At 37.6% G+C, this 27,740-nt stretch overlaps 3 protein-coding genes and 1 non-coding gene across 9 annotated transcripts; 1 reads left to right on the top strand and 3 right to left on the bottom strand.

Annotated features, from left to right (window-relative positions):
* Window positions 1-4,957: 4,957 nt before the first annotated feature.
* Window positions 4,958-5,031, bottom strand: TRNAN-GUU. Its single transcript has one exon. It is a non-coding gene; the product is annotated as a tRNA-Asn (tRNA).
* A 329-nt stretch (window positions 5,032-5,360) lies between these two features.
* On the bottom strand, window positions 5,361-11,104 carry LOC119995025 (nodulation protein H-like). Of its 5 annotated transcripts, none has more exons than XM_038841530.1 (6): window positions 8,384-9,188; window positions 7,569-7,804; window positions 7,220-7,478; window positions 6,363-6,542; window positions 6,118-6,273; window positions 5,361-5,800 (listed from the first exon to the last, which is right to left on the bottom strand). In XM_038841530.1, the coding sequence occupies exons 1-6, from the start codon at window positions 8,453-8,455 to the stop codon at window positions 5,630-5,632; spliced, it is 1,074 nt and encodes a 357-aa protein (XP_038697458.1). In that variant the 5' UTR covers window positions 8,456-9,188; the 3' UTR covers window positions 5,361-5,629. The 5 variants fall into 5 exon arrangements, 2 of the variants coding, with proteins under 2 accessions (XP_038697458.1, XP_038697537.1); XM_038841609.1 differs by having other exon boundaries at window positions 7,569-7,693; XR_005467604.1 differs by lacking the exons at window positions 5,361-5,800; window positions 6,118-6,273; window positions 6,363-6,542 and having other exon boundaries at window positions 7,468-7,478; window positions 7,569-7,693; window positions 7,783-7,804; window positions 8,384-11,104.
* A 7,552-nt stretch (window positions 11,105-18,656) lies between these two features.
* On the top strand, window positions 18,657-20,100 carry LOC120001536 (cyclin-dependent kinase inhibitor 1-like). The gene is made up of 4 exons (XM_038849921.1): window positions 18,657-19,143; window positions 19,278-19,324; window positions 19,525-19,704; window positions 19,778-20,100. The coding sequence occupies exons 1-4, from the start codon at window positions 18,778-18,780 to the stop codon at window positions 19,845-19,847; spliced, it is 663 nt and encodes a 220-aa protein (XP_038705849.1). The 5' UTR covers window positions 18,657-18,777; the 3' UTR covers window positions 19,848-20,100.
* Window positions 20,101-24,069: 3,969 nt separating this feature from the next.
* Window positions 24,070-27,703, bottom strand: LOC119989871 (uncharacterized membrane protein At3g27390-like). 2 transcript variants are annotated; one of them, XM_038835650.1, is made up of 9 exons: window positions 27,314-27,703; window positions 27,002-27,110; window positions 26,667-26,862; window positions 26,447-26,580; window positions 25,845-26,133; window positions 25,659-25,765; window positions 25,362-25,530; window positions 24,639-25,087; window positions 24,070-24,382 (listed from the first exon to the last, which is right to left on the bottom strand). In XM_038835650.1, exons 1-9 carry the CDS (start codon window positions 27,402-27,404, stop codon window positions 24,229-24,231), a joined length of 1,698 nt encoding a protein of 565 aa, XP_038691578.1. In that variant the 5' UTR covers window positions 27,405-27,703; the 3' UTR covers window positions 24,070-24,228. The 2 variants fall into 2 exon arrangements, with proteins under 2 accessions (XP_038691578.1, XP_038691651.1); XM_038835723.1 differs by having other exon boundaries at window positions 27,007-27,110.
* Between the last annotated feature and the right edge of the window lie 37 nt (window positions 27,704-27,740).

The raw sequence follows: 27,740 nt of genomic DNA, 5'->3' as shown, positions 1-27,740 counted from the left end.
TTAGATTCACTTTATCCCAAATGACTTTCGACTGTTCACACAACTATGTATGAATCCAACACAACTTTAGACTCAAGGAACATTAATGTTCATTGAAGTTGGTTTTTTACGTAAATTATGCTTTACCATAGATCTTGCTAGTTTCTTCGCTTGAATGTATTGAATCTGTATGTGGCCATAGTTACAGCTCGAATCATACAGTTTCACTTACGCATTGCTTTGCATCCATTGTTTTTGCTACGCATGCTAGTTTTTAATTAACACCACTGTTAGTGCCACTATAACAGCAGAAATTTGACTGAATCTCTCCAGTGCTATGACTGTGATTTTCTTGATTTCTTATATTCCTCATTTTGACCCTTTTTGAGTAACCAAAATTAGTATATTATTGTAAAGGTTTGACCCTACGATATTGGGTTCCCCTAGCTAGATTTTTTCTGTCACATCATGAATATATAAGTCCGACAACACCATTCTAATTGCATTGAATATATATGTGGAGATAAATTCTATGATCAACACAAAAGTCGACTATTATATATATATATATATATGCATATTAATTGACTCTACACAAGTTAGCTAAAAGATTCATGGGGTGGCGGCAGAATTCTTACACAACCATTCGTATCGATCAATTTTTTTAGGTATTATAGCATTTACCTCAAAATTTTCAACTATAATGCAGTCCACATGTTCGGTTACAGAATTAGTATTTTGTCAGAGTTACTATTAGTTACAAGTTACAACCATTTTCGTTCATTAAAATATTCAAAATAGTACAGACCAACCACTTATTGCCGCCATGTTCATAATAAAAATTGATGGTCAAAACCCAAAAGTTAAAGTCAAATGCACCAGCACCACACCAACCCCCTATGGTGTCCTACCACTGTATTTTGTCAAGAAAATAATAAGATTGTTTTCTTGGTTGTCGTCTGAATAAGTCAAGGGAAGCAAATGATGAGCTCCGAATTTGAGTGCCGCCCTTGGTTTTTTCATATTCATTGGAAATCATAAGAAATTCAACGAATCCTTTGTAAAAGAAAGTCCAGCAACGTGCGCTTCCCTCCTCGATTTGAGGAAAGCCTGAATAGTAGGCCCCACACAGACTCTTCCCACTAAAGCATGGCGCCATTGATTCTCTGTTGGTTTCTAGGGCCAGGGTGTTGTGCACGAGCATTAACTTTCCATCGTTGATAGCTACTATTATTATAAAATGATGACAACATGCCACGAAGTAGGTAGAATTACAAAGGATCTTCCCACGTTGCATTTACTTGTCAACTTATTAGGTACGACAAAACTCAGGTCACAAGTGTAAGGGTATCAAGACTATCTCCTACACCAGATTGGTATACTTAATCCAATTGAGTAGTATTTAAGTAAAATCCTAACACCTTTCTCACATATGATGCATTATATGGATTGAAAAATTAATGAGGACGACTCACTAAGAACAAATCCTTACGAACTCGTGACCCAGAGTTGATAATATTCTTGATGTGTTTGGTCTTTGATTTTTAACGTTACTGTTGATACTAAAAACTTTGCAATATTAAACCTTTGGGTGTTTAAAATGCACAATCCCTAGCGAGAAATTATTCAATAGTTATGGCACACTATATCATACATTGATGTGGTGTGCTAGGATTAATGGGACTATGTCAATTCATAGGCAGTTGGTGCATTTTTTAAATTTGAATTGCAAACAACCTATCTCAATTCTCCACTGCCAATATATTGTCATCAAAAGCTTGCGAATTGAGACTATCATATTGGTTCTAGTACACCACATCAACATATGATATGGAGCATCATTACCTTTGAATAATTGTTTCATCACTAGTTGGTTTAATTCAGATTTTGTCGTTAAAGTCGATGGTTGAGGTGGATGGCCAATGGCTTCGAGTCATGCTGACCAACTAATGAACGACGCATGTTTACCCAAACTAATGCCATAGCTGAATTTTCCATTTTTAAGCGCCTAAGAAAATATGTTGTTGTTTAAATTGGTTTGAAATTTGAACAACGTAACATCCCATTTTCTAACCCTAAACAGAAGTGATAAGGATCCAAATCATCCCAATGACTGACATGTCTCTCTCTGGTTCAATCACCATGTTTTGTGGGCCCTTATACTTATATCAATCAGGAGACAAGATGAATTACTGGGATGACTAGGATCCGATTTATTGGAATCCCTAATATTTTTGAACCCTAAATTTATGTTTGTAATAATAACTATTGATCAAAACTAGTAATTTTTGAAAGTAAATGGGAATCTTTTGTGCTGTGCTGAGAGAATGAGCATCGTTCTTTAATTAGAGGTAAATAATGTTCGCAAAGGTGGCGGCCAATGTGAAAATCAGCACTTGCGTTGGTCACATGATATTTGATCATCAATGTGTACTCATATGTGCATGCGTTTGATGCTAGCAAGCTAGGTTAAATTATATATATATATATATATATATATATATATATATATATATATATATATATATATATTACAAGTACTGCATGGGAAGTTACGGCTTTGCAGAGATAATTAATTTGTTTTATGTTCACCAAAATTAAGAGGTGTTACACAAGCTATGTTTTTCCTCCATTACTCAAAATACATATTCTCATACACGATCTTGGAAGATATTGAGTAAATGATTGGTTTCAACTTTCCATTGAGACCATTATTATCATAAAAAATGAATCACAGACCGTATATGGTGTGTACACGATCACGATGACTTGAGTGATGTTCTAGTTGTGATTTTTCTGAGACTAAATCATATGAATTTGGAAAGTTCTGAGTTCTACTCTCACTATTGGCAATACTCTTGCCGCACGCGTTGGGTTTTGCCCCAATTTGTCCTGTTGTTTGGTGTGAAACTTCTAAACATGGGTGCCTAATGGTTCAAATTTATGCCCATATTAGATGTTAGAAGGGTAACTTGTATGGTGTCGTTTCCGGTTAAAAAAGAATAATGTGGAAAACGATTATAGCGAAGATATTTAACAGTCAATGAGAAATTTGATTTCACTTATTCTTTCTAGAAATTCAAAGGTTAATTCAAAGATAAAATCTTCTGCAAATCTGCACAAACATTGCATTCAATAATCGAAACTTCAGTCATGTATGCTTGAATCTGAAAGTAGAAAGTACATTACAACATAATAGCTTACACCATTGTTTTTTTCTTCTTCTTCTTCAAATCAGCGAGACTTGAACTTGAAACCATTACTGGTTATCGGCCTTAGTTTTGGATGGAATGTCCAACACCGGGGCTGTGACCAGGGGTGGTGGGTCGAAAGTTTTCGACGCGGCCTGGTGTTGGTGGAGTGAAAGCAGGCACAGCTGGTGCCGTTGGTGGGGTGAGAGCCGGCAAAGCTGGTGCCATTGGCGCATTCGCATCATCAGCATTAACAGTAGCACTACTAATGTCATCACCATGCAACTTACTACTCTTGTGTTCAACAAGCTCTCTCAAAGCTCTTAGGGACCATGATTTTGGCAACTGGTTTTCTATACCAAACTTTACTAGGCGTCTTCCCTCAATAGAATGAATTTCGTGAAAGAAAATGAGTACAAGGAAAAGAAAAGTTGAGAGGGACTTGATTTGAGCCATAGATAGGTAGAGTGGGATATTGAGATAGAGCTTGGGAGCAAGAGAGGATCAAGAAGGGAATGGAGAGAGTTTGATGCAGCTAACAAGTAAGTATTGAAGCAAGCAAACTCTTGGTGTGTCTTTCCCCTCAGTATTGGGAGCTATATATAGAGCAAGCTGCTGAGAGATCTTAATGTTGTTTAGGATAAAAAGTACAAATGGGATAGTGAATTACTAGTTACTATGTCAAAAAGTCATCAAAAAATGACCACATTGACATTGCCCATTATATATGTGTGTGTGGGGATAACCATTTGAGTGATAATCTAGTTGATGAATTTCTCTGGGGTCAACTCATATGAACTCGGGAGATAGAGTTCGACTCCCATTGGGAGCAATACCCTTGTGATCATGCGCTGAGTTTTGGCCCAACTTAATCCTGTTGTCAAGTGTGCAACTTTTGTACGCACGGATCTAACGACACCTGAGTTTAGATCCATATAAAATGTTCAAAGAGTATACTTGTATAGTCGTTAATTGCTTACCCCTCCCTTTCTTTTTCTTTTTTTCACTATAAAATAGACGGTACCTCCAATATTCATTAAAACTCTCATTTATGATGGAAGAATACCGTTATTACAAATCATTAATTAAAAATTATGACCAAGGATTGCAAGAGATTAAAGACCAACGTTATAAAGAAAGAATTCTGATAAAACACAAACAACAAACTATACCCGTCTCTTTCTATCAGCTAAAGAAGAATGATGCCCTAATTGTTGGCAGTATACATTATCATGCGTAAAAATGGAAGTCATTAATTGGTAATTGCATGAGCTGTCGTATGATATATAATTAATTATTTTTGTAATAACGTTCCCATCATTCACATAACATGCTTTGAATCTTTTGTAGCATCTCTCACTAGTCTCTACTTTAACTAATAGCATGTAGTTTAAGCCAGACAAGTTGGTCAGCTTTTTCTAACCAAACTGAACCCCTGGCAGTGCTGAATCCCATTATGTTTTTGTTTAGTGTTTTGATTCTTAACAGTTTTTAATGTTAACCCTCCCACGCCCGTAGAGGCCAACCTAACTCCTTGGAAAAATTGATTATATATAAATGAGTATGTATGTTGTTTTTTGTAATTGAATACTGAACATGAGCTCACTTCTAGAAAAAAGTCAAATTAAATAAGTTAAAATTATGAGTTTGTGTTACCAAATTAATGGGTTTAATTGATTACAATATAATCCTTGCAAAAGTAAAAAAAAAAATTATAAATTTAGCCAAATACATGTGAAAAAAAAAAACAAAGAAAAAGTTAAAATTATGAAAAAATTTATTGATTGCGCTAGAAGGAGGGCTTGAACCTCCGACCTTGTGGTTAACAGCCACACGCTCTAACCAACTGAGCTATTCCAGCTTCTTAACCAACTGAGCTATTCCAGCTTCTTGATATGTTTGCATTTCCATCTATAATTTTCGATTATCATAATTATATTTATTTATGGTGCCCTGTCTCCCAATGATAAAAATGGCCCACTATTTCTGCATACTGGACCAGTAAAACAAAGCCCATGTATAAATTGGGCCAAACCAACTTATGGGTAAATGGGCCTTCAACTAAAACGTTTGGGTTCACCTGAAGAGGATGAGGGTCTCTGCTCACTCTGAATATTTCCATGGCTGACGTGAGATGATATGTTGACTCCATGCTCATTGGATTGTATAAACATCAATGGCACAGGCAAGAATTCAAACATGAAACCACTTTATATACTTGAAAAATTGTTTTCCTTCACCAGGAAAGTGGATTAGCTGACATATATATGTGGTCTATATATGATCTATAAGATTAGAATTTAGAGCAAGGATACAATTACTCAACAGGAAATTGAGTAAAACCCAAAGATACGTGCCTGGCATGAAACCCACATAGCATCCAAAACCAGAAGGCTCGTATCCTGTCAGCTCTGTGATAAAAAGATTAGTTGAAGTTGGTATACGCAGCATTCCATGAGTTACCGATAGTCGGTATGGAGGAACCTCTCGTATATCGTTCCGTTGAGAGTCTTGCTCACATCGTCCCAGTTCTTAATGTGCATCGAGAGGGGACCTTTGTGTATTTTGACCTGACGGCTTGTTAACTCCATTACTGGGAGTCTCAGAAATTTTTGAACATCCTTCAATATCTGCAACAAGTGAGCAGAGACAATAATCATCACAAAAAGCACAATTGTTGAACAGGTTTACATTAGCGAGGTTCCAAATTTTGAGTAAAATACCAAAACAGTTCTTTTTCACTGGAAATAAAGTACTTCAAGATGAGAAACCATTAATGGAATTTGATAACTTCAGAAGTTTCAGATATATGGCAGTGGACGAGACTTCATTACTTCTGTAAAGAAACACAATAGCCCAAGTACAATAGCCTAAGTGCTTCTAAGTTCTAATTAGTAGCTTATCAATTAGGCTTTCAAATAGTTTCATAAAACACATATATCCTTACCGTGCGGTTCTTGATGAGATCCTCGTAGTACAGAACAATGTGCCTAGTGCTATTGAAGTACTCTAAAGCCTTGGCAGTTGTAAACTCGACTTGCTTCAGATCATCTATCAATGATGTGGAATTGATCGAAGGTTTGTATGTTGAAAGTATATCAGCCTACAAAACATCACCAGCTACGAGTTCAAGATCGAGTGAGAGTGAGGGTGAGGGAGTAGAGAGAGTGGGAAACAGAGAGAAGAAATGACCTCTTCTGGTGAATGCACATGAGACTTGTGAGTTCCGTTCAATAGTTTAGCATATCGATCATGGGAATTTGCAATAACTGAAACCATTCGACACAGCAGATTTCTTCGAAATAAGAATATTACAGAAACACCCCTTCTACTGAAGTATTCACTTACTGCTTCATGGTGAGCCATCACTCCCTGCAGTGACCACAAATATAACATGAATTCCGCAGCGTTGTTCCTCGAAAGAGACTACATGGTTGAGCTATATAAGATAACAGTACTATGCCAGTATCTTTTCACAAAATTCTGTTATCAAAAACTTCAAATTGCACAAGCATGTGGTCTATTGTATATTTCTACACGAAGAGTGTGTGGCATTCATTTTTTCCATATTACATAAGGTACTGCCGCCACTTTATGGTTGCACCACAGGTCCACAACTGCTTCACTTTTCTCAGGTACGAGGCCAGGCTCTCTATTTCATATGCTTTAGGAAACAACACTGAGCTTTACATACTCCTGATTTCATTAGCAATCTCCCCTATGTAAATATTGCACAACAATATAGCACAGTTATGCTCCAATCTTAGAACAATTTCCACATTTAATATTTTAAAATTTGCTGACAAGTGACAACTTTGCCTGCATCCAGGGCCTTATTTTATCCCAGAAAGTCCCAAGCCAAGGGATGGGAAACTTTGATAAATGAAAAAGTGACTTGAATTCTAACTCATGTAGCGGACCCCAAACTTATGGAATCAATGTCTAGAATAATTAGTAGCTTTTTTCAGAATAATTAGAAACAAGCAATTAGCAGAGAAGTCTCAATGAACAAATGCTTTTAATAGCCCAGATTCAGATAAAATATATACCTGATTAAGCATCCACTTCAAGCCAACTGCAGCAGAACACTGATTCTTGGAAGCGCTACTCAACCAGTCCAAATTGTAGACTTGATCTAGAGTATCTACAATTGCAGATGCATTTTGCCTTCTCTCCAATTTAGAGAATATCTCCCCATTTGAGCTTACATTAGTGTGACTATTTAACAATGTCTCAAACCATCCACTCCCTGACCTCTGCATCGACAAGATAGCAAAGAATCGTACAGGATTGTGCACACATTCGTCCCTGAAACACAACCAGCACGAAAGTAAAAACTCAATTGACCAATCTCAATAAACTCAGATTCAAGCAAAATACAGAAAATCCCCAATTCACCTGCTAAAAGTTTGTGGTTCTGGGTAATGCACCCGAGGAATACCCAATTGCTCAGGGTTGATACCATGAGGAGGCTTATCAATTACTTGGATATCTTGTAATTTAACGTTGGTGTTAGTGTTTATCTGCTTTAAACAAATTGAGCTTATCAACACCCCACATAGCATTGCAAGCAACAAAACTATCATCATTAACAAGATGGGCGATTTCTTACAAGGCTTTACAATAAGAGTATCCTGTCACATAAGCAAGATAAACATGAGGTCATTGAAGGAATCAAAAGGAAGGAAAAACTGATTAGGCAACAAACTCGTAGTTCCATATTCACATGAACCATGCAAAACTTAGTCTTGTACACATAATATGCTGCTGTGCCAAAATCCCTCAGAAAAATAATAATAATAATAAATAAAAGCAAAACAAAACAAAATCTTGCCGAATTCAGGATAATGCAGATGCAGTATTGGGTTCAATAACATAAACACAAAATAAACCCACAAAGCCCCAATCAAAGAATTGATTTCTCATAAGCACTATACCCAGATCGGAACACCTCTCTCTCTCGCACTCACAAATCTGAAACAGAACTGTAAGAACAACTGATAAACAGCTTCTCCGTCACCACGGAAAACAAACCAAACAAAGGCATTGTCCTCTCAAGCGCAGCTCAACTTTGTCGTAACCCATAAACTAAAAACTTAAAATTTGAAATTTGTTTAAAAGAATCTCAGAACAAACCATGAAAAAAACTAAAATCCATTATTTGAATCAAAACCCACATATCGAAGAATGGAACTCGGAAAAAAAAAAGGTACCTTGATGAGGTCATAGAAAAATTCAGCCATTGATGTTGCAGAAACTAAGAATAACCCGAAAGTAGGAGTCATATAGAGCTCAAACAGTACTGTTCATCCCAACCTCGTATCCTCAGCCACGAACACTCTTTCGTCAAAAACTAAGGCAGTAGAAAGATAGATAAGAGAAGCAGCCAAGGATGAACTGCGTGAGTCTAGAGCTATTTTTGTCAAACAGCCTCGTGAAAAACAATGGGAGTTTAGACCAACAGAACGCTCCTCCTAGTCGGTTTCACTATAAAACTCGAATCAATTAATGAAAACCGAATTAATTTCTTCTAGGGTAAATCGTCGTTGTGTCATGTCGGTATTATCTGTTTTTTTTTTTTTGGGTGTTTTTGTGGTGGGTCTCGTACGTAGACGCAGAGATGCCGTAATAGGAAGAGAGTAAAGTTTCTCCAGCTCTGAAGAGTGAAGTCACAAGCAAATACAAAGACTGGGTCACGGAGAGGCAGTCATTGATGGAACAAAACACATGGCTATATACTTTGACTTCCGTTTGATGACGATGCTTTGTATTAATTGTAGTTTTAACTTTTAATTAATGATGTCTCCGTTTTTTTTTTCTGCCTTGGTACGGGGGTCGTGGGCCCATCGGAGATCCACGGTCGCTTCAATGTCGCCGGACTCAAATCTGAAGAATAATTAATCTCGAATGATAAAGAAGACGACGATAGTGAAGAAGAAGAAGAAGGAGAGTACAGCGGAGATGAAGAAAGCTCAATAACATTACTTGATGTAGTCTATTTTACTCTTGTTGAATCAGTTTCCACCTTCAATCCAACTTTGTCCTGATGGCTTCACCAGTCCCTTGTCCTGCATTTTCTTTCTCATCCTTACAGCATCATCCCATCTTCCAGCTCTTGCATATATGTTTGACAGTGTGATATAGTGTCCAGCATTTTCAGGTTCCAAATGGATTAGTTGTTCAGCAGCAAGTATTCCAACGTTAACATTTTGGTGGGCACGGGAGGCAGCTAATAAAGCCCCCCATATATGCTTATTAGGCTCTGAAGGCATTCTGGTGATAAAATTGACAGCATCTTCGAGCCGGCCAGCGCGTGCCAGCATATCGACAATACAAGTGAAATGTTCTATTCTGGGGGTGATACCATGATCCTTCATTATGCTGTGAAAAATTTTGAGCCCCTCATCCGCAAGACCTGAGTGACTACAGGCTGACAGAACGGAAGTAATAGTCACAGAATCAGGAGAAAGCCCTGAATGAATCATCTCATATAGAAGCTGAAGGGCATCCTGGCCAAGCCCATGCATTCCAAACCCTCCAATCATTGTGTTCCATGATACTAAATCCCTGGTGACCATGTTCGAAAATACGCAGTATGCATATCCAATATGTCCACATTTGCAGTATAAGTTAATCAGAGCATTCCAAACCACAACTGAATCAAACAAAAATTTCCTGATGTAGGCATGAATTTGCTTACCAGATTTCAGATCACACGCAGGCAAAACAGTAGATATTGTTGTCTGATCATTCTTGAGACCCATTCTCTGCAATTTGCTAAAGTATTCAAGTGCCATATTTGTGCACCCCAAATCAACAAAACCAAGAATCATTGCATTCCAAGCAACAACATCAGATTGGTCCATTGATTCAAAAGTATTAACTGCATCCAGAAATCTACCACACTTGGCATACATTGGTAACAAGGCAGGACCTGCTGATTTGTAAAATACAATCCCTATGTTCGTCTTAATCCCATAACCATGAATTTCTCTTCCATTTAAAGGAAAATTCAAATGACGGCAGGAAACAATAATACTAGAAAGAGAATCTACATCAGGGATGACCATTCCCTTATACATCATATCCCTAAAGATTTCCAATGATAATTTATGTTTTCCAACCCTTGAATATCCTGAGATCAAAGTAGTCCATGAGATGATATTAGGCTCCTTAATCTGTTCAAATGTCTTCCATGCCTCTTCACAGAGCCCCAGTCTGCAGTAAGCATCCATTGTCATATTGAGAGTAACAATATCAGGCTCAAACCCATCTAATCTCATATGAAAAAAGTACTGCACAGCTTCTTCAAGCAACCCATTGTAAACAAGCCCTGAAATCATTGAATTCCAAGACAACAAGTCCCTCTCCACCATCTCATAAAAAATCTGTCTAGCACCCCTCACATCCTTACATTTCATGTACATATCAATCAAAGAATTAGAGACCTCTAAATTCAATTCAGACCCACATACAATCACATCTTTATGAACCTGAACACCCACTTCCAAACAAACTACTTGCCCGCACGCCCTTAAAATCTTTGGAAACACATAACTGTCAGGTAGAACAGCATTAGATTTCATCTGCCCGTACGCTTTTGCACAATCTTTGTACATTCCATGCCTCGAATAAAATGCTAGAATGGCAGTCCATGCATACACATTTGGGTCAGGCAATCTGTCGAACAGTTTGTCTACCATTACCAAATCGTCGCTGTCCGCGTACAACTGGACTAGTTTGGTGACCATGAAGGGATTCTCGGCTGCCCCGTGTAGTATCATTTGTTGGTGAACTTGTTTGACTTGCGCCGCTGCTTTTGAATTGCTGCATAGTTGAAGGAGAGAGTTGAATTGGGAAGGAGAGAAGCGTTCGGGACTGTGTCTGCATAAGGAAGAGATTGCTCTTTGCGAACGCATAAGCTCTCATATCATTCGGAAGTCCTCGTCGGCAAAAGTTGGGCCCGGTCTATGTATACGTACAAATGAAAACAGATCAAACATCGGGCCAGGCCAAGCTTGGGCTGGGCTTTCGAATTGTAAAATTTTAATTGTAGCGAGCTGATCAAATATCGGGCCAGGCCAAGTTTGGGCTGGGCTTTCAAATCGGTTTATTCCCGTCCTTCCTCTTAGACTTTGCCAACTGTCAAGTATGTTAATGTTCAATGTCTTACAAATTTGTGTCTTACTATAGCATGATTGAAATTGGTTATATTTTTTTTTTAATATAGAGGAAGGGGATGGGGGAGGCTCGAACTCGAGACCTCTATGAGATACCACACACATGAGTTCCATCTGAACTACTCGTGATTCCCTGAAATTGGTTGTATATGTTATGCTTCTATCACAATTGTATGAAATTGAGGCACCAGGAAAGCTAAACACCAGTTGTAAACCACACTACTTGTGGGTATTAAAATATTATGTTCGTATTTATGGATACATCTATTTTATTGAGAAATAGGGTAGATTTATGTTTTAGGATTAGAGTCCAAATATTTTTATAAATTGTTAATTTGGTCAAAATCCTTTCCAAATCAAAAACATAATAGTCTTTTACTTTCTTTGCATCTTATCCGTTAATTTAGTGAAGCATAGTAGAGTAATGTGTACGACATTGACATTCATTCCACACAAAAATTGCACCAAGTCTAATTCTTTGTGGAAAAATTGACCCGGTTTTATCGATGTTACTTGACGACACCTCTTGCGCTTGAAAGAACATATTTCGAGGCGAGTCACAGTTCCAACAAAGTGCATAGTTAGAGAAAAACACTGAAAAATTTTTACTTAGCGTGTGTTTGGATTGAGGGATTTAGAGGGAAGGGAAAGGAAGGGAAATAGAGTTTCCTTCCAATTCCCTTGTTTGGATAGTTTATTAAAAATTAAGGGGAGGGATTTGAGGGGATTTGGAAGGAAGATTTCATTAAATTTTTGTTAAAATTCTTTCTCTCCAAAATAGAGTCATTTGGAGGGAAGGGATTACTAATTAAGTCATTTGTAAGTTAAATATATATTTTACCCTTGTACATAATATTTTAACATAAAAATAAGGATAAATTAGTAAATTAAACAAATTTTCCTTCCTTTTTTTTTTTATCTATCCAAACATGGGAGAGGGAAAAATAATCCCCCTTCCCCTCCCTTCCCTTCTCTCCCCCTCCCCTCCCTTCTCTTCCCTTCCCCCCAAATCCCTCAATCCAAACACACTCTTAAACGCGTTGATGTAGTGACCAAATTCTGCAAAATGATATAATAACAAGCCAATAAAGTTCCCCGAAGAATGTAATAAGGAACACACTATTTACAGGGGCGGACCCATGCGTTGGAATGTGGGGTCAATTGACCCCACTGAATTGTTTTTTCATATATATATATATATATAACAAATTTTATTTTGACCCTACTAATATTTAGTATAGTCTTGTAAATTATTAGTATTATTTTAAAAGCTCATAACTTATTCTTTGATACATTCCTAGTATTGTATTTTAAAGACCAATAACTTATTCTTTGATAGAAACATAGTGCCTATTTCATAATAGAGCCTTTAAAAAAAGTCCGATAATTCACTGTCAAAATATAAAAAATTGTCGAAAATATTTGTAGATCAATTTCAATTACTACTTACCTTTGTCCTATAATATTTTGATTTTTAGTGTTATTTTCCATACTTTTAAAGACAAAATTAATAAATAACCTCAAAAAACCCGACCCCATATGCTCGGGAGGTTGAGTCCGCCCGTCAGACCGTCACTATATACCTAACCTAACCTAAGTGGCTACAATGTTCAGGCAAGTATTGATTGACATTAAAGTGGTTGTTATTGGAGAAAACGATGCATTAAACGGTGGGTTATGGTAAATCAATTCAGTAATAAGTTAACGACAAACAAAAGCATATCCCCCCACCACACTACTCTACCATGAACCGTACTTGAGATCTCACATGGCTCTACGCATATTGCGGGCCTTCAATCAAAGTCCTGGTTTTTTGCGTTTATATCATGTAATTTGGTACACATTTCAATCTTTGGACAACCAGGATTATGAAAATCTACTATAGTCTGCATGGCATTTGCTTTAAACAGGAGCTCTAGAGTTCCCAAGCAGAGGATGGTGAAGGGTCAATCAAATTTGGTACAAAAGAGTGGATAAAAGCTTTGAATTTTAGATTATAAAGTGTTCATTTTATTGCACAAATCTTCAACATCCGTACCCTACCCTGCTTATTCCAATTGATACTGAAATATCTCAGAACTCAAACACACAAAAAAAAATAAAAAAATTACAAAGTTACCCATAGCCCAAACTACCCAATATGTTCCTACCAACAGGCAACAACCAGACAGCCACTTCATGAAGCTTTCTTTTTTTTTTTTTTTGTTTACATCAGGTCCCAATCCCATGGGGCAAATGCCAAACCCCGACCTTTGAGAAATACTCCTATCCCCACCCACATGGAGTTTGAACTTTGAACCCCAAGACCTAAGATCTTGGGCGGGATAGCTGAAACTGTTGAAATTTTCACTCCAAATACATCAATAATATTGGTTTCTTTGGGTTATAGATGGATCACTGTGGATATATAGGTTCACACTCAATGTTTTGTTCTTCATGGGCCGTCGTCATTAGTACTTGGGCCTAGAAAACGCACTATTAATGTAAGAAGATATGAGCTTTGCTTATAAGTCACTCGACAGAGTTATGCTAAACCGACATGGGATTACAGTCTTGATAGAAACGGAAGCTTAATCAAGTTGTAAGACTAAAAATTAATTATTAAAAAAAACACATGTCTGAAGCAATATGGTGTACTATTGACTTTGAAAATACCCCAAAAAAAAAAGCCACAAAAGTTTCACTTTGTAAGTATGGCTAGAGCTGGGGGTCATAAAAATGTGAAATGAAAGGCCTGACATTGGAAAGAAAAAGGAATGCTTTTTTTTTTGGGGCAATTGAGAGATCGGGGACCAATTTACACTGTCAAAGGAAGAAAAACATGCTTTAGACATGAAATGAAAGCAATCACTTTATCTTTACACATTCATCACCTTCTCTTTTATTTTCTCTCCTTCACACCATTCGCTAAAACTATTCACTTTCTTTTCCGTTTCTTTTGTGAAATATTGTGATCAAGTCTTTTTACTGTTTTAGTGCCATAAAGAGATGGCAAACCCTAAAGTTGTTCAAGTCCTTTTGGGTTGTAAGTTGTAAACATGGTAATGTAAAGTATGGCAATTATGGCCTCTTGGATCCACCATTACCTTATAATATGTTTGACTTCATTATCTTGTGCTCTCGGGAAATGAATCATCGATCATTATATTGTCATCCAATTTGGGAGTTTTTATCAATCATGCATATGATTGTTGTTACGTACCTTTGGTGCAGCAGCAGAAAATACAGAACTGTATATATATATATACATATATCTCCTTAATTAGGTATACCGTGAATGTTGCATTCCAAGTAAGTGTGAATCAAATATCTAAGAAAATCAATATATATAACAGAAGCAGTCAAATAGAATAAGTCTTTGTGAAGATTAAAACACGGAGCAATAGCTCACTTGGTTATACCTCTACATTTAGGGCAAATGGTTGCTTTGGGATATCGTTAAGGTTGAGAGTTCGAAGCAGTTAAGAGTATTTCTCTGTGACTTTTTGGTCACGTGGGCTTTAGGGTTCACTTCTAGATAGGGGTTAGGAGCCTCATTTTCACCCGCATGGACTTCAGTCTTATCTGTCGTCAGTGTGGTGAGGACTATTTTGGTGGCTCAAAGTTTATGCCCACTCGACTGTCTGAAGGACATGCTGAGATGGGTGGTTTCTCAGTTTAATAAAAGTGTTGCGAAGATTAATCAATTAAAATTGGAATGAATAAAATAAGTAAAAAAAAAAGGTTCTTAATAAATGAAATAAACAGAAAATAATAGTATGGACAAATATTGAGGAGAGTGGTTATTAGGGGTGACAAAATTTTGGTTTCGGGTCAGACAACATCATGTGTTTATGAAATATTTACATTTTCGGATCATAACTCGAATTGGATTTCGGACGTACTTAATTGACCAAATCCGTATTGGTTTAAATCCGGATAAGTAAATCGGATAATAATCTAATTCGAATTAGGGTCCGAACAAGTAAACCGTTGTGTTTGGACCCAAACCGGATTTTAAACCAGACAAAATTTTGTTTTTGGACTCAGATTTTGGATTTATATATAACTTATGTTCAAACTTAGTTTATTCCGGATCGGACAAATTCGATTTTCCAAATCGGACAAATTCGATTTTCCAAATCGGAGAGACTTCTTTCACCTCTAGTGATTATTACTTAGTAGGGAATATTTGGGTAAGGTCGTCCTTAATCATTCACATCTAAGTAACATTATCAGATAAAGTAATATGCAAAAGCTGGCTTAAGCATTCTCAACAGCCCCAAAAGCATACTAGATAATAGCGAGACACTTTACGTGACTGCCCCACGAATTATATGAATAGAGTTCAAAATTTGTTATCGTTTTCTGTGCCCACCATTTGCCTAAAAGATTCATGTGATTTTATCTATATATATAATTAATATATCTTACTTGAAACCAAAGGAATCTTACTTTATATTTTTCAATTTTGATTTAAAGGGTCATAATGAGAGTCATAATGCTTTCCCACACTTCAATTTGAACCAAACATCAAACATTCGCTTCTGTTGCAAGTATATATATACATATACATATACACACAAGTATGCAACTGATCTAAAGAAATATAACATAAAGTCTATTCTAGTAGAGGGTGTAACTTGAACCCTTAACCTCTCATTGAAGGAAGAGAGTAATTATCACTTGATTTAGGGTGCGAATTCGAGCCAAATGACCTTAATTTTAAGTTTCAATGAAAAAAATACTCTTGTAGTTATGCGTTGGGTTTTGACCCAATTTATTCTATCATCAGATAAATTTTTTATGATGTCATTATTGGTTAAAAAAATTTCCTTTCATTTTAGTCATAGTTTTTTTTTTTTTTTAAAGGCCCACAGGCCACACACGCTAAGCCATGCCTGAGAGGCATGAAGGCCACCACAACGGATGGAAAACTACCCAAACCCCAAACCCCCTGGTGAGAATAAAACCCTGGACCTCAAGGTCCTTGGTAGATAACCAGACCAACCAGACTATAAAGCAAGTGTGCATTTGTGAACATGGAAGGTATTATTGCATGTCATTGTACTTTTGAGACCCTTTTTTTTTTACCGACCACAAGGACATGGCCTCTACCACCACGTAAAAAAAACAAGACAATTGGAGAGTACATATATATATATATATATATACTCAAAAATGTGAAAGCTAGCCTTAGATGAGAATCTTTCTCTATCCATTAGTTCTGAAACTAAGAGAGAAAAAATGACCAGAGTCTAGTCATTTCCTTCAAAATCAAACCCAAACCAATAGTGTTAGATGTTCCAATGATACCAGTTTCTGAGGTGTATGGACATCATTTAATTGTCGTCCATACACTTCGTCAGAAACTGAGATCGTTGGAATCTCAATTGATGGGACGAATATCTTTTTCTAACCCAAAATTGCTCTTCCACTACATTATTGCACAACTGATTATATAACTCTCCAGCTCCATATGCACACATATATACGTCTTGCCATCAATGCTGGAGAGCCAAATTTGTTCTCAAGAAAGAATTCATTGAAGAGTTAACGGACCTGCCCTTCCTAATCAAGTCATATTGATATAGGGTTGCACTTGCACATACCGTAAAAATTTTGTGGTGGCAACCTAATAAAACTCCAGAAGTGATAGGGATCCCAGTAAAAAAACATCTCAGCCATCTCAGTAATGGATGTGTCACTCTCTGGTTTAATCACAAGGTTTTGTGAGCCCCTACACTTGCATCAATCAAGGGAAGGGATAAAATCCACCACTAGAATAACTGTGATGCATTTTACTGAGATCCCTAACATTTTTGATAAAACCCAACTCATATTAATTAAGCTTTTATTGAGGTGGTCCATATTGCCCTCCATTTCGACTGCCCAACAAATAAATCAAGCCCCACGTGTGGTTGTACGTGATTGTGACAACCATATCGATCGATCGATCTCAAACGCATTGGGGATGTAAGATAGGAGTATATCCCAATTTTCTTCATTAATTCCTACACTTACCTCACCAATAATATATATTCCGTTATGGCCCTAACTTAGATGTTCATGTCGCCATTTTAATTGTTTTAAGACTAAAAGAGTAAAAGTCTCGCATCGCTTGATAAAAATCGAGTAATGTAATTTCGTTAGAAATCTAAACACATCAACAAATATTGTTCGTTTTGGATCACGAGTTCATATGAATTTGTTTTTTGGATCGTCTTTGAAATACTTAAGTCAATAAAATGCATTGATTTTGTGAGAGATGCTTGAACTTTATTTATATGCTAGCCGATTGGATTATGCTTATGTGATATGAGATCATAAATCTTGATAGGTTTTATAAGATGATGCACTGTCTCAAACATTTGAGGATCAATGACAAAGTCGTACGGGCCTTAGGCCCAAAACGAATAGTTCCTCAACTAGTTCGGGCTTAACTTCTATATATCTCAACTCCTTCTACTTCTCTCTACTTTCTTCAAATAATAACATGAACTTACAACACTTTCATGTTATTTTTGGGATTAATTACACTAGAAGGATTTGGGATTAATTACACTTGAAGGAACCCATTTACACATTCTAGAGTAGGAGTGGCAGAACTCTACCAGGTCCGGATGATCGAATTTGTCTGATTCGGATTAAATCTAGTTTGGATAAAAGTTATATGTCCAAAATATGGGTCCAAACACTAAATCGTTGTCCGGTTTAAAACTGGGTTCAAGTCTAAACGCATAAATGTTGTCCATGTTACTTGTCCGGACCCTAAGCCAAATCATATTATTGTTTGGATTTAAATCAATCTGGGTTTGATCAATTAAGTACATCCAAATCTAATCTGGATTAGGGTCCGAACATGTATATATTTCGTAAATACGTGATGTTGTCCTACCAGAACTGACTCGGAATTGATTTTTTGCCATCCCTAATTCTAGGCGAATGACATGGCGTATTCTGTAAGGGTAGATAAGTAATTTCATGGACACAACAATCATGCTTATGACCAATTCCCCACCAAACAGACATCTAACCACCCAAAACATACGTACCTTTCCGCCCTTTTTTCCTGTTCTCTGATGTTTTTCCCGTTTGTAGAAACTACCTCCTCTATTTTGTCCTCTCTCTACGGTGGTAAGCTTACCAATTACATACAGTTATCTATAACGACGTGAGTGTTTACACGTGTTGCTCACTAATTGGCCTAAAAGTCGGCAAATTAATCAACGGCACGATCTCCCTAACGGCGCCGTCAAATTTGGCGTTGCAGATTCCCTGTCACTATTAACGGGTCCTGGACCACACCACTAGAATTCCAGAATACGCGACCATGGCCCCCTTAAAAGCCTAAACCAATCCTCACCGTTAAGGTTTTAACCGACTCATCGTCATCATCACAATCAGTCAGTGGCTGATCTCTCTCTCTCTGAGCACACAAATTCTAGATGGTGAGGAAGTGTAGGGGAATTACAGAGATTTCAGTGATGGAGGTAGCTCAGGTCGGCGTTAGAACACGAGCTCGAGCTCTAGACATGGCGGATGCCAGCTCAGCATCGAGAAAACGAAGGAAGGTCAGCAATGGAGAAATTCAGATATCGACAACTTCCTATTTTCAGCTCGGTAGTAGTAGTACTACTAGCGGAGGCTTCGTCGTGAAACCTGAGAATTCAGCCACGTCTGCGCCGGAGCAAAATTCTGGCCGTCCAGCGGTGGAAGATGTTAGGTGCTTGAGCCCTAGCTCTGATCATGCATCGATTTCTTGTTGTTCGAGTAACGGATCGAGCGAGAGATTTAAAGACGTGGATCCGGAGGTGAAATTCGTTTCTGATGCGAATTGAATTCGTATTAATTCCGCTCATCATTATGAACACTTGAATTTCAAGTTTGTGGCGCTATAATGGCATTGAATTTGAACTTGTTTCTGCCATTTTAATTTTTCTTTCAGGACGAAAGAGCAGAAGTTGAAACATCCAGTAACAGTTGCGCAGAGAGGTTTGCTTCTCAGATACAAAATTATTGTAAATATTGCTTTAGGTCACGCTCCGAGAGTTTGAAATTCAAAAGGACTGAAACCGTTCAATTTATATTTTTAAAATTCACACTCACTTCTTTCTCTTTGATATATATATATATACACTCTACATATCGTATATCTGATGTTATCCTTTCTTTCAAACGCTCTATCTTCGCAGAGAGACGACGCCTACGAGCGAGCTTCCTGAAGAATCAGGCGACCTGGATTCAACGGCTAAGCCGTACAAGGCGAATTCTCGCCCCAGATCATCGGTGGAGAAGATGATGCCACCGGAGTTGGAGCTGGAAGAATTTTTTGCCGAAGCCGAGAAGAAATTGAAACAAGAATTCACCGAGAAGTAAGCATAAATTGAATACGAATTCCTAATTGTGATGTTCTGATCGGTGACTAAATTGTGTGAACCATGGCAGGTATAATTTCGATGTTGAGAAGGGGGAGCCCTTGGTAGGACGTTACGAGTGGGTCAGAGTAGACGAATGAAGCCTATAAAAACAACAAAAATGGCTGCATTATCTGGTACTATCTGTTAATTTAGGTACCATTACTTTGAATTGTAGTTCTTTATTTTGTACATCTCTCTTTCTCTCCCTCTCCTCCCTATCCTTCTCAGTACGAATTAGAATCTATGTTTCTTATTTGCTCATTAATCGCACAATTTGTGATCTATTGACACAAAATCCTTGAACAAGAAGGACAAATGGAAAATTTGGTGAAAACTACATTGATTCGATGACTTGGGAATTACCCATTAGTATTCTTGCTTTTTTATTTTTTGAATATGGGGGAAGAGGATGGAGGAGGCTCGAACTCGAGACCTCTATGAGATACTACACACATGAGTATCATCTGAGCTACTTGTGGTTCTCTAATATTCTTGCTTCTTGTCCTCCCATCCAAATGGGATTTCAAAAATCTCTCAAGTATATTTATATTTGATGAATAGAGCATATGATAGATTTTGGTATTTGAATTTATTTCACTCGCACACACATATGTTTCATGCATGTTAACATTGCATGTAGTACTACTTCATGTATCAATTTCTACTGCTTATCAAAAAAGAAAAAAAAAATCGTCCCATATATCATGCAGCGCTGAATACTACTGAATACTAGAGTCGATCGACCTAAATCTTTAGATTCCCTTTTTCATGAAAATATCAAATTTTGAGTTGCTACTCGCTAGTACAATTTACATATTGTATGATTAGTTGCTGCAGGATAATTAGCAGCATATAATATATGCCCAAAAGAATCTTACTAGCTAGATTGGATAAAAAAAATTCAAAATGCGCCAACATGGTGGTAGTGGTCTAATATACCATGTTCATGTGGTAAATTTCTATGCATGCATACATGACAATCCGCGTTTAGACTAATTTAAGATGTTTAACGGACAAATTTATATAGCATCATTACAAAAACGATGGTTTTGGCATTGTATATCGCCACATCCGTCAATCAGACTCGTAAAGACCAATTACAACGGCATTTGAGAATATGCATGGAAGGTACTGTGAAATTAGGAATTTCACTTGAAAACCACCCACATGGAATGTTACATACATGATCAATTGATTTTAATGACATGAATGATCACGACGTGCATGTGGTCTCTCTTTATCAACACATACGTACACTTGCAATAGATATATATATGTCTGCGTAGATGTTTATAATGGAATCCAATGAAGATGGGATATTTAATAGTTGTGTAAGTTTTTGGCAAGCAATCACGTAGCGGAGGTAACGGGACTTTGTTTGGGTTGACATGAGCATGAATGAACGAATGAATGAATTGGGGGAGGAGAGAGAAGTGTAATTTTTATGGATGGCGTCTGGTGACTTCTGAGATATGTAGCCTAGCAATCCCTCTTGGATCCCGTGCCCGTCTTAAATAACATATCAATTTTTGGGTCCGTGGGTCCCACATGCATTTTTATTTCCCAAATGAAAGGGGGCTGCAATCCATTTTCGCAATGTAAGAAATCTTTTTAATCTAAACCATCCATTTCATCTGATGGTTTTAGAGATGCCAACTCAACATCATATTAAAAAATAAAAAAAATTTCTCGGTTTAAAGTCGGAGATAAATGCTAAGCTTATTTGGTGTATTTTCAATAAGAGTGTGCTGGGTAAGAGCGTCGGGTTCTTTGTTACAAACACTTTAGTTACTAGCTTGTTGGAAAAAAACCTTATTTGGGATGAGAACTTCATCTGAGGATCCATACCGATATGGGGGAGCTATGGCGGTAGCTTTTCTCCAAGAGTTCGGAGCAAGAAAGCTAAAAGCCTCTGGAATATTCAAAATCATGAATGGAGCGACTCCGATGATGATTGAGCACCCACCTCCACGTCAACCTCCACGTCTTCGTCGGCGACCATAATGATAAGGATCTCCTTACAACCAAAGCCCAACCGACACCCACCTAATGGGCCGGCTGTAGCCAAGGCCTTCACGCAGGCAAGGGGCCCGTTCCTACCCACGCATGGGCTGCCCAATCCCTTGTGAAAACCTTGGTTGCAAGGGGAGGCCCAACCTCCCCCTTATATTCTGCACTTCACTCCCACATCTGGGCGATGTGGGACGTGCACGTAACATACCCCCGCTCTTACAAGGCCAACGCCCACGTTGGCCCACGCTGTCCCTAAGACAGGTCGCCCCTTCCGCGAACGCAGCCCCGCCCGGCCCATACCGGGACAGAGGAGCACGTACACATCCCACAGCCGCCCAGCTGGGTGGCTCCGATACCAAATGATAAGGATCTCCTTACAACCAAAGCCCAACCGACACCCACCTAATGGGCCGGCTGTAGCCAAGGCCTTCACGCAGGCAAGGGGCCCGTTCCTACCCACGCATGGGCTGCCCAATCCCTTGTGAAAACCTTGGTTGCAAGGGGAGGCCCAACCTCCCCCTTATATTCTGCACTTCACTCCCACATCTGGGCGATGTGGGACGTGCACGTAACACATAACTCGCCCCATTCCGACCCAGTTGATACCGATCGCAAAATAGGAGTTGAGAAAACAATGACAAAATAAAGGAGAGAGAGTGTGGTGTAGATCTAATCGTGTGGTTTTTATGTGTTTGATGAAATGAATGTCTTGGATTAAAAAGATTTCAGATATTGCAGCGAAAATAGATTGCATTCCCTCAATCCCTCTATTTTCCTTCATTTTAGCACTTGCATCCAGTGACGTACCTGAGTTTATGGGGGTCCTGGGTAAACTCTAAGAAAGGAGCCCCTTAATTTTTTACTCCCGTTATTATCATATAGTTCTTAAAAGTTTAATAATATTCTATATACAATCCATGCATTTGAAAAATTACCATCTATTGTTTGCAAATTAGTTAGTATTTTGATAGGTTTTTTTATTTCTTTAGGTAAAATGTTACACAAAACTTTGAATTCTAAAACTAAATCTCTTCCATCAATATCATAAAAATTAAAAAATGTCACACTTCAAAAAGTCTTTTGATTTTTTTTTTCTTATTTTCTTTATAGACTGGTCTAACTTCTAAGAGTCTAAAACCTAAAGTGGTATTTCTTACTTTCTAATTGGGTTAGACCCTACTTTTATTAGTTTGTTTTAATTCTCAATTCCTTTTGAGCTTTATAAGTAATATTTATGGGTTTTAAAATAGGTTGAGATTGGTTTTAAAATAAACTCTCTTATAAGATTATAACTAAAAATTTTCAAAATTTGGGGCCCTAAAAAATTGTGAGCCCTGGGCAAGGGCCCAGCTCGCCAAGGCCCAGGGCCGCCTCTGCTTGCATCAAATTCTCTTAACAGGTTTTATATTTTACTTACTCAAATACCACTTTTTCACAATTCAACACCTCTATTCAAGAACAACAACATTAGTACCTCAATCATAAATCTCTTCAAAAAAGTGAAATATTACTTGTTTACATTAAAAATTAATAGAAAATTGAGATAGTCCATCTCACTTTCTTCTCGAGTAATCTTTTTTGGTTGGATGTGATATCAGCATTTTTTGTTATATATGAGAGACATGGAGACATGGTTAGGCCGGTTGGTGGGTGATTGAGAAAGCCCAAGTACTAGTGGAAACTGGAAACTGGAAACTGGAAAGTTTCTCACATGGCCCCCCAGAGTTATGAAATGTTGAGGAAGCTCTATCAGCCCACAATTGAAGCCATGAAGGCCCAATCTAATATCTTGAACTAACCACAATTTACTATAAATGGACAAGAATCAAAATTCAAAAGGGATAATGCAATTGCAATCGAACCATTTTCTGATAAAAAGAATATGTATGTCCTACATCACATGCTTATGGGTGTGGTAAGTGAAAGATAATAAATAAAGCAACTTATAATAATGTAAAAGATTCTATACAAGTAAAATAAGACTAAGATTGTGTTTGGATTGAGGAATTTAGGGAAGGAAAGAGAGGAGAAGGAAAAAAGAAATTTTAAAAATGAGGGATTTGAAAAGAATTTTGAAAATTCATCAAAATTTTGTCAAAATACTTCATTCCTAAAATGGGATAATTGGTAGGAATGAGAGAGTTAAGGGTTTTTTCTTTTTTTTTTGTTGACAAAAATGGGAGGAGGGATTTGAATCCTGATCATCAGGATTCGGGTAAGTTAACTTATCTATAATTCAAAAACCTATTTTACTCTTATGCATAATACTTTAATATAAAAAGGTAAGGATAAATCAATAAATTAAATCAATTTCCTTTCTTTTCTTATAAATAACAAATCATTTCTTTTTTGTGTCTAACTATTCAAACATGAGAGAGCAAAATTTATTTTTCTCTTCCTTTAATGAGTTTCCTTCCCCTTCCATTCCATTCCCTCAATCCAAATACAACCTAAATTGAATCACTCCTACACACTCTCAATGGAGGCAACCGATCTCATGGAACCGGATCTGTGAGAAACCTCCTTCTCCATGGAGTATGAGATTATAGTCTTCACAACTTGGCGAAACCTCCTCCGATATGTTGGGAGCTTCGATACACTTCTAACCATGCCAGTCATCCTGCCAAATATCCTTATTATATCAGAATACACTTCATTTTGAGACAATCCAACAGTAACATAAAAGCTTTTCTATTTAAGCTTCAATGTGCAGTTCCTGTTCAAGCAAGGATGCAGTACCTTATGATGGGGAAAACCCATCTGAATAATGTCAACTATGCAAAAAGAATTTTCTTTATGTTTGATTCTCAAATGGGATTTGAGTGTTTCAGAAAAATTGTTGCTTTAATGCATAAATAAAAAGGATCGCCTATTACCTTCTACTGATACCCTGGATTTGTGCAGCTCTAAGAGGATCTTGAGGTAATAAACTTCCATTGTCCCAAGCCTCCATGCGTCGTGTGTTGCTTCCGAAAAGAATCACTTTCTCCAAGAATCTTACCTCGTTGTCTCCCAAATTTATGGCCCGAATCTGTTCCTTAAGTACCATTACAGGATTAAAAAACCAGTCGAGCAGTTTGTCTTTTGGCCTGTTGAAGTTGGTTACTTCAATACCATCAACTAGCAGCAAACCATTAGAAGAAACTTTGATGGAGTAGAGGACAGTCTGAAAGAGTGAATAACAAGGTAACCCAACTCCTATAATCACTGAATCATTGCCGTCTTTCCCTTTTGACCATTCATAGAGGTCGGCAGGTGTTAGTACATTGGTGTCCAATAGTTCCTTGCCCCTAATCTCACAGGACCTCATTATACTTTCCCATATCTGTTGAGTTAGACATGATAAACCACATGTTCATTTTCAAACTGAAGAAAGTAGTACTCAATGAGCATAAGAAATTTACAAACACGAATCTGTCATCGAAACATCGAGAAACAAAGGTATATATTTGATCTAGGAAGGCAAAGTATATCAGAAGTTGTGAGGATGTTATAAGTTATAACCAGTATAGGCCAAGTATGATCAATAAAAATCTTGAATCAACATAATTCTGCAGAGTTTCATTCTTAAATAATAGCATTGGAAGGTTAGCACATACCTGCAACATTTTCACTTCTTGTATTGCCTCTCTAACTGATCTCGAGTGAGCTAAGCTTGGCACAAGCATTGCAGGTGCTTCAGCAGAACCGGTTCTGCTTCCAGCACCATGTTTTCCGTCAACTGAAAACTCAGATGATCGAGAGGCCCTTTTCTTTCGATAATGGGGCCTGGCTGTGGACAACATTAATCTCAACTCTTACAAATTAAGCATACCACATGACAAGAATTTATAGAATTTTCATCTAAAAGGACTAAAGCTAGGCAAAATTTTCAATTAGGCAACAGAAATAATTACTTTGGAAGGAGAGTCCCCTCTCTTAAATAGAGCCAGTCGTTTGTATACTCATCAAATTCTGCAACCATCGTAACAACGTAAGCAAAGCCTCTTCGGAAAGATCTCTCCTGTATCCATGAAAACACTATAGCATGAGCTTGGTCATAAGGGGCAAAGGCCTACGACATCTTGAAGGTATGAGCTGACCTGATATACTATTACTGATCCATACAATCCGATGAAAACGCTAGAGAATACAGCCACTATGATGCTCCCAACAACAACAATTGGCCATAAAAGAATGGTCAAACCAGCAATTGGGATGCAAGCGGTCTCAAGGAATGGGCCTTCTCGGCTAAGCAGATCGTGGATTAGGCGAAACCAACCCTTGAATAACATAAACGGACTCTTAACCACAGCAATTGCAGTATAAAGAGGAACATCCACAATTAGTCCCATAACCCCAATCATGATGCATCCAGGCACATGAACTAACCTACAAAACAGGTGAGTTCCAAGTTAATTGTTTGCTTTGAAGTATGAGAACCTCAACAACCAAAAGGCAAAATTTTCATTAAACTAATACAATTTTGACTCTGTTAAATTACAATCTTCAAACATAGTTACATGAGTAAGAGCACAGTTTTGCAATCTTTTGGATGATCCTTTTTGTCCATTCCTTGGTCCAAAGAACAAAATTATTCTCTAGAGAAATTCTCCTACCCATTATTGCCCTGCCTATGCTGGCAACCTAAGAGCCACTAACAAAATAATTATAGTTGACATTACCAGCAGAAGCACCAGCATACCTGAGAGGTTGAAGCTCATTAGAAGCAGGGGACTCATGTAGCTCCTTTAAGTATTGAGGGTATGAACTATGACACATATCTGCGAAGTCCCTCACTACAGTACAACTTCCTTTAACTGTATCCCATGTTCCATCCTAGATGTTCATAACAGTTGATCAACGTAAGCCAAAAGTTCAATTATGCATCAAAAAGAGGGCCATATCAGTAAGCCAAAATTTACCACAATACAGTGTATGAATCTCTTTGATTCATTCTCATGTCTGAAGGCCTCAAAAGAAGCAACCCAAGGATTGAAGAATCCATATCCAACTCCCGCAATAACACTCCCAACAATGCTTAAACCCAACCAAATTCCAAATAAAGCAGGCAAGGCAAGAAGGATTGCAACTTTAAATGGTTCATCAAATCTGTTAGTCCTGCAATTTCCGAATCACTTCCCTATCAGGTCATAAAACCTTAAAAATAGATAAAGTTGTGATAAAATTGTCTTTTTTTGAAGACAAATGAAACAGTAGAAGGAGAAAAAACTGAAAAGGGAATTGTAAAGGTAGTTACTTTACAAGGGTGTAGACTGTCCAATAGACATGAGCAGGAAACAATCCAAGAATAATCCCAACATTCCCTATTATCAGTATCAGCCCGGCAATGGGACCTATAGTTACAGCTGCAACATCCGATGAATTCAAACAATCAGAATCTCAAAAACCCAAAATCAATTTCACAAGCACTTTTCATGAAAACATCGAATACTGCAAAACAAGAAAACCCATCACCAACCACGTCAAAAGATGCAACCCCAATAAGAAATCAAAACAAAATTTCAAAAAAATACAAGTCAAGAGAGCGGAAGGAGAAGAAAAAAGGTACCTTTAAGACCACCCAGAAAGAGAGCACAGCAGAAGGCAAACACCACAAACAGGACATTCAAACAGTCTTGCAGATTGTTTGAATCTTCCATAACAGATAGTATGATAGAGATATAAAATCACTATAAAAGGGTTTGTAAACGAAAAACATAGACCGATTTGTATGAACCAAGCAAAAAGAGAGAAACTTCACAGCATGTGTTCAAAGAAGATGACAAAAGAAAAGGGGGAACAACACCCGAAAAACCAAACAAAAATGGATCACCCGATATGCTTGGAGCCAAATATAGGAAAGCAGAATTGCAGAAAGAGAACGACCAAGCGAGACAGTTGTTGCGGTTTTGTTAACTTTTGTTTGGTTCCAGGGAATAAACAGCCAATACATCATTCCACGTCATCATAAACGGAGGCGGCACGGTATTGCCATG

This window comes from Tripterygium wilfordii, chromosome 1, assembly GCF_013401445.1.
Source record: "Tripterygium wilfordii isolate XIE 37 chromosome 1, ASM1340144v1, whole genome shotgun sequence".
Taxonomy (NCBI): domain Eukaryota; kingdom Viridiplantae; phylum Streptophyta; class Magnoliopsida; order Celastrales; family Celastraceae; genus Tripterygium; species Tripterygium wilfordii.
The sequence above is the reverse complement of the archived record's forward strand: the minus strand, read 5'-3'. Positions and strand labels throughout refer to the sequence as shown.